Source organism: Ruditapes philippinarum, unplaced genomic scaffold (assembly GCF_026571515.1).
Source record: "Ruditapes philippinarum isolate M1 unplaced genomic scaffold, ASM2657151v2 ctg399_1_1_1_1, whole genome shotgun sequence".
In the NCBI taxonomy this organism is placed as follows: domain Eukaryota; kingdom Metazoa; phylum Mollusca; class Bivalvia; order Venerida; family Veneridae; genus Ruditapes; species Ruditapes philippinarum.
Window position 1 is genome coordinate 31,448 of NW_026862504.1, and position 7,447 is coordinate 38,894.

Genomic DNA, 7,447 nt, shown 5'->3' on the forward strand with positions numbered 1-7,447 from the left:
AACGTGAATACGAGTTTATTATTGGAATTTCTTAATGCTATCAATTGGAAAAAAGATTGCAACATAAAATTAAAAAAAATCGTGAATTTCCGTGAATACCATATTCGGCACCAATAAAAACGGTGCATAACTAATAGTCACATGTAGTATGTACTAAATGAGGCTGTCAATTAACATTAAGACAATTTTTTTTGCTGGTGACAGTTTTAAATGGAAAAGAACTTCATTAATAATACAAAGCTAACTTTACACTATATGTCCATTACTCTAATCTTGTTACAGTTAAAAAATACTCATATACAATATACGAGTATATGTACATGAAATGTCTGTTGCTTATTTTGCTATGTTAGTGTGGAAGTCGAAATACTTTTTTTTAACATTTTGCTACCTTTACGACATTACTGCACGTTCAGTGCTACTTTCTTCAGTTATGTTCTAAATTGATTGTTTAAAACATTATTAAACATATGTTTAACATTTCTAAATAATTAAGAAATTTTGTTTTCTAATGTACCATGAAAAATATGTCAACAGTTATTTAATGAGAAATCCAGAACAGCTTTACAGTACAGTTGTTGGGATATTTTGCATGATATAAATTAATGGTTCATTACTGAATTACTTGTTTCAAATGTTTTTTCTTTTAACCTTCTTTTTACACACAACTACTAATGAAACATTTTTACAATATAAAATATAGTCAACTCAGTTTAAATAATATAAAACTTTCCACGCTACTGTTAAATCCTTTCCGGCAATCTAAACTTCGGATTATGATGTTCTACGACTTATGCTGTATTCTGGCGTATAATGCTGCGATTCATAACAATCACGTGTTGTGTTTCGACGTGTCTTCTGAGGTCAACTTTTCTTTGGAAAGCTCGGCCGCATGTTTGACAGGGGAACGGTTTAAATCCTGTATGTTTTCTGCTATGGGTTATAAGGTTGGATGATTGACTGAAACATTTGCCGCACTGCATACATTTATGTGGCTTTTCACCTTGAAAAAGAGAGTATTTACGGAGTTAAACAATTGTTTTTCCATATTGGTACTAATTATTACAAACATTCCTTGCAAAGAAATAAACATATCAGTTAACAAGACCGGTAATAAGAATTATCACATATCCTGATATGTGTGCCGCTTTTGCGACTCTGTAATTTAAACGCCGTGCATATATTTTCACGTGACGTCATTTGCTTGGTGCAAATATAGCGTTATTAAAACACTTTAGCGCTTCAATGAAAAAATGATACTTTATTATTTACTGTAATGAATATGTGATAAATAGAACATTATATTCGTGTAGGTTTATTTCTAAAAAAATTGAACATGATGACATAAATAATATTATTCTCGCCAGAGGCCCGCATAAATTAATTTTAATTCAACTCATTCGATAAATTCAGTATTGATCATACACTCATTCAATATCTTTTATATATGACATGGTTCTGTATATCATTTTATTATGACAAGGTAATAAACAGTCTATTTACATAACACTCATGCCAGTTATAATCCATTTATCTAGTATTTATCGTTATAATTAATATAATAATCGTTAATTGTTAATTGATAAACTCCGTCAATAATAGCACAATGATGATACTATGAATAGTAACAGTCAATGATAGCAAAGTGATCATATATAAAGTAATTGTAAATTAATGAATGCAAAGCAATGGTATATTTCAAAATTTACTTTATTAGTTATATAGTAAAAACTATGATAGCTGCGAAGCTTTTCGAACTAATTTTGTTTTCAATTATGCAAAAATTGTGGCGCCATCTACTGCGTTCATTAACATTAAAGGGCACCTCCTTTATAATGATCACTTCGCTATCAGAACAGAATCTGTTCAGAAATGTCACACGTCTCCAATGAACGATCACCAAATCGCCAATCCAATTCTATCAGATTTCCTAATAGAAACAATTGATTGAACTGGTTACAAATATTTTCAAAGGGAAAGCAAAACTATATATGTAAATGTTAAGCGTTATGATGGGGGCAATAATACAAAGGTCAACCAAATCTTGATCGCTGTTCTGAAATGCCAACGTCCCAATATAGCTGCTCCTGTTCCCTGGACGCCTTTTTCATTATAACAAATAGCCTTGGCTCAGGAAATCATGATAACAAAGCTGTTTGATATTAAACTATAATTTTGTTGATGAGTATTGTTAACTGTTAAAATATGTATGTGAAAATTTGGGGAAAATATTCATTAATCTATTTACAAACTAGAAACAAAAATGCGTTCAAGCATTTTAGTTTCATGAAGGAAACGGTAAAAAGTCACAGAACACTAAGATCACGATTTTTAAGTTTAAAAAAAAGTTTTCATTAAAATCAAAAAGTATTTGAAAAATATTCATATAAATTATAAGCAGAAAATCTCCATTATCTATGAAAAAACGGATTTAGATATTAAGCACCGACAAATAAGTTATTTTTTGCAAGGCAAAAACCTACCAGTGTGAATGTACGTGTGTTTCTTCATATCCGACTTTTGATGGAATCTTTTGCCGCAGTACATGCAAGGGAATGGCCGTGTATCACTATGTATCAGAAGATGGGTTGCCAAGGTAGATGATCGCTTAAATGTCTTGCCACATTGTTTGCAAGAAAATACACGCTCGAGCGTATGCACGACCCTGTGTTGATCTAGGCTTACTTCGTGACCAAATGTCTTGCTGCAAATATCACAAGTAAACGGCCGGGATCCAGTATGCGTTCGACGCACGTGAACTTCCAATCCATGTGCAGAAGTGAAAATTTTATCACAGTTGGCGCATGTGAAATTTCCCATCGACAAATCAATGGCACCTTCTTGAAGTTTGCAAGTTAGGTTGTTTTCGTTTAATCTCATTGTTTTACACGCATTAACATCCTGATACATATTTCTATACTGGTAATTTGCAGCCAGAAAATAAGTTTGAGATAAAAGAAAGTTGTTAAGAAGATACTTAGTATCCGGTCTAAGAGATTGCGTCAGCAGGCTTGGACAGAATAAGCTTGAGTATTGTGCGACGTTCTCGGCAAAACTTCCAATTTCTGAAGAAAAAAAAAATATTTTGAACTTTTCAAATGAATCGTGTACCCAGCGATGGTAAAAAAAGTGAATCAGTGATGTCAAGATGTGGTGAAGCTGCGTGATTAATTACTAGTATACGTTTTCTGTACCGTAGCCTACCAATTTACATTTAAAACTGGTTTATTAAGTTGCCAAATAAGTCACTTCATTCCAACAATATAATCATAAAAAATGAATAATTATTACAATTGATACTCTCTCATTCGTTAAACGACAAAAACAGTTTCGTAATTTAAATAGTTACCGCGAGAAAAACCGTAGCCTTAAGTAGAGTTTTGTACCAATTCTTTATCAATTATGCCCATAAAAAGGACTATTTGCCAATACTAAAGGTTTCAAGTTACTGTTTGATAAATCACGTGAAAATCTTTTTAATATTTGCTTTAAATTTCACATAATTTGCACTCGTATCATTAATTGATCAAATTAATATATTTGCCTTCTCGCGAGATTATTTGGTTGTTTCCGTACATGGTATTTGTAGTACCATTCATGTGAGAGAGCTATTACATAGTTTTATTTGAAGTCTAATTTTGCATTTATCACAATCGAAATGCACTTGACTTAGATGTTCTTGCAAACCTAATATAAAACATTATCTTTTGTATGGGATCATGTTTTTTAAAATAAATTGATATGTAAGTTCGACTGAATACAACAGTAGTAGTATTTAAAACACTTTTTTAATATCTGCATTTCATAAATCAACAATAAATAAATAGAGGATATTCAAGTTTTTTCTGTAAATACATGATTTATTTTCATCTAGTGGTATGAAAATAAATATTTCATGAGTGGCGGTAGCCACGAGTGAAATATATTAATTTTCATACCACTCGATGAAAATAAATCATGGATTTACAGAAAAAACTTGAATTTTCTGTTTATTATATACATTTTACTCTCTTTTGACATTACAATTTGAAAGACTTTCCCTTAAATGTTGTGTACTGGCAGAATTTAGAAGAAAGTAGTCCGTCAAGACACCAGTGAAAATACGGAAAATATGTTTCACCGCAGTGAAAAAACAATGTTTACAGTGAAAATACGGAAAATGAAAATACGCATTTTATTTTATCAATATTTCTCAATATTTCATCTACAAGTATATAATAAAACGTTTTTCTATTTCCAAGACTTATGTGCACAATTCACCTGTTTATTCATTATTTATTCAAAAATGAAAATTTCCGTTGCATGACATTGTAGTGCTTGGAGACCACATTTCGGAATAAGTTATATAGACTTTAGACATTACACGCATTGTTTGCATAAAAATGCTCACCTATGATAAAATTATATGAAAATATATTCGTACTCTTGTTTAGATTTATGACTTTGATAAATATCACGATGAAATACTATAACAAAAAAAGTTATTTTCTTGGCATTCGTTAGACACGAATTAGTTCTGTCAGCAGATGTATTTAAATATCTAATCTTAATGCATTTATTTATAAATTTAAAATCAAAAACGCTAATTTAAATTTGCCGTAGCTTTCGGCCTTGCGGCCTTTAAATAATTGTATGAGAAAAAAATGAAGATCTATACAAAATTTAAAATCTTTTTGTATTTATAAATATTCTGGTATGTAAAGGTTAGATATTTTCATTCATTCATCCGAAAATATCAAAAACGCATATATTAAAATTTTGTGAAATATTGAAAATATTCGACTGAAGATATGTAAAGAAAGTATTTATTTAAGGCATTAAATTATTTGCCAAACTTAAAGAGTTTGAAGAACTGTTTAGATGACCTCACACAATACATCATTGTTAACGTAAAAAAGATTTCGAGGAATTTGACACGAAGTGTTTTTAAACTAATTTATGGATGCGCACTTCACTAAATCTAAGTAATATAGCTTATGTGGAAAAAATAATGTACGATGTACCGAAAGCCTCTTTATGGATTACATAAGACCATTACTCAAAGGGAAAATAAGATTATTACGAAGAATGTTTATATTGTTTTAAAGTGTGCTTTATTTCATTTAATGACCCTTGAGCTGTATGTGAATCAGCTTTTTGCGAACAACTTTGTAATAGATTTTACACACAAATAATATGATTTAAAACTTACTTGTAGCTGATTGTGTGGAGTTCGTCGCCCAAGGTCTGAAAGCTGTAAAAATATTTTTGGTTGAACTCGTTTCCGAGTTAGGACTGACACAGGTTTCTTCACATCTCGAATGTGCTGGTGTCTGACAGCTTACCATTGAGTCTTCGTTTTCTGAAGTAGTTGGGGATTGTGAACATTTGTTGTTTTCATCACGTTTTATCTGGACATAATGATCACTAACTATATCTATATTATTCGAACTCGTACTTGGTACAGGACTCAAGCAATCATCTGTACGCCTGGATTCTATTATTTTATATGCATTACTTGTAACTGACTTGCGAATGTCGTTGCTTGTACATAATAAAGGCTGGCTGTCTGTCGTCCACATCGGAAATCGTTTGTAAAATGCCGGATGAATAAAGTCCTTCTCATTTAGACTACCTGAACTATTAATTTGTGCCGACAGAATAGAATCTGAAGTATATAATATGTACAATTTATGTCATAAATTATTACACTTTTAGTAATTCCGTCTCTTTTCAGATACATAAATATTTAAATTACTTACGACTTTTTATCCACTAAGAACATACCATTTTCCGACTTTTTATCCACTAAGAACATACCATTTTCAGAGTGCCCTTGCTACCAGGCAACTATTATGTATATTATTTTTTATTAAGTTTAAGTAATATTTTTATATTGGAAACTATTGAATTATTTTGTTTAGGATTAAATACTTTGTACATATTCGTTAAATACTTCGTACATATTCGTTTAAAACAATATAAAATCAAACAGATTGAAGAAAGAAGAAGAAAAATTACCCCCTCTCCCATAAAAAAAAACAACAACAAAAAAACCAACAAAAAAAAAATAATAAAAAGACAACAAACAAAACAAACGTGTTCCTTACCGTATTTTGAAGCTCTTACAAGCTGAAAAGCACTATATTTTTCCATTTTAGTTTATAAATGATCTGGGCACCGCCGCTTTAAATATATAAAACGTACTTTCTGCATATGTTTGATGTTTGCAAATTTTCTGCGCGATCCGGTCGTGTGCCGATATTTATAAGTTGTCATTTTGGTAATAAGTCATAAGCGTGGCGCGTGCTATTAATCGAAACTATCCAATTAAAACGTCGGCCGGCTGAACGGGGCGGTTCTTATATTTCTTGCTACAAACTGATCTTTATTTGCTATGTAAATACAAAAAAGAATGCGGAATACGCAGCTGTTCGCCAATAAAAAAGTAACAGTATAGTAGCAGAATGAAAACAGACATTAACTATTATACTTTAATGTAGGTTTCTAATAACTTTTATAATAACTTATAATAATAATAATAATAATAATATTCTGGTATGTAAAGGTTAGATATTTTCATTCATTCACCCGACTGACACTCATATTAGTAAGTATAGATAAACTTGTCATGATTTAAAAAAAAGAAGAAGAAAAAAGATGATATCAACATTTACAACAATTAAAATATAAAGTGATCAATTTTCTAACTGTTAACTTAGAATATAAATTTTACAGTTGTTTTTGAAAGATTGTAAAGTCGATCATTGTTTGATAGTAATAGGTAATTTATTCCAAGCGTCAATACTGAAATAAGAAAAAGAATCCTTTAAATAATTTGTACGAGGTACATGAGTATACTTTTCAGAACAAGATCTTTATGAGCGATTGAGCGTGATTTATGTAATTCATTGTGAGAGAAACTAAAAATTTCACTCATATATAACTGTGCCAGATTGTTTAAAGATTTATACCCCATATTTGCTGTGTGGTATTTCATGTACATTTTTATACATATGTTATAATATCTTTATTTTCATGCATTACAGGGTGAATAATAAATAAAAAATAGACGTGCTAGTCGTATACTAGCATTACAAATATATCACTCTTATACTTTAAACATTTAAGTTGTGTATTTCAAACACATTACATGTTTTCGTATTCCTTAAACATATAAGTCTTACATTCTAAACATTTTAAACATGTTAGTCGTATAGTTCAAAATAAACTTATCATTTATTTTAAACAAATAAGACAGATATTACAAACATTTATTCAAGCCGGATGCTTCAAATATTGAAGTTGTTTATTCAAAACATATCATTCATATAATTCAAACCTGTCGGTCATATATTTCAAACATTTAGTGTTTTAGTCATATATTCCAAACATTTCAGTTGTATATTTCAAACGAATTAGTCGGACATTTCATACATATAATTCGTATTTTTCAAACATATAAGTT

The 7,447-nt window shown here is 30.2% G+C and overlaps 1 protein-coding gene across 1 annotated transcript; it reads right to left on the reverse strand.

Moving 5' to 3' along the window:
- LOC132719313 (putative zinc finger protein 286B) lies at nucleotides 1–6,245 on the reverse strand. Its single transcript, XM_060703077.1, has 4 exons — nucleotides 6,090–6,245; nucleotides 5,192–5,647; nucleotides 2,484–3,065; nucleotides 1–1,003 (listed from the first exon to the last, which is right to left on the reverse strand). Exons 1-4 carry the CDS (start codon nucleotides 6,133–6,135, stop codon nucleotides 792–794), a joined length of 1,296 nt encoding a protein of 431 aa, XP_060559060.1. The 5' UTR covers nucleotides 6,136–6,245; the 3' UTR covers nucleotides 1–791.
- Between the last annotated feature and the right edge of the window lie 1,202 nt (nucleotides 6,246–7,447).

Excerpts from the sequence above, each read along its gene's own strand:
- LOC132719313 (XM_060703077.1), bottom strand. The coding sequence starts at position 6,135 with ATGGAAAAATATAGTGCTTTTCAGCTTGTAAGAGCTTCAAAATACG. Across the intron at positions 5,648-6,089 it reads TGTAAGAGCTTCAAAATACG|ATTCTATTCTGTCGGCACAA; the intron begins GTAAGGAACACG and ends TATATACTTCAG. Across the intron at positions 3,066-5,191 it reads CTCCACACAATCAGCTACAA|AAATTGGAAGTTTTGCCGAG; the intron begins GTAAGTTTTAAA and ends TTTTTTCTTCAG.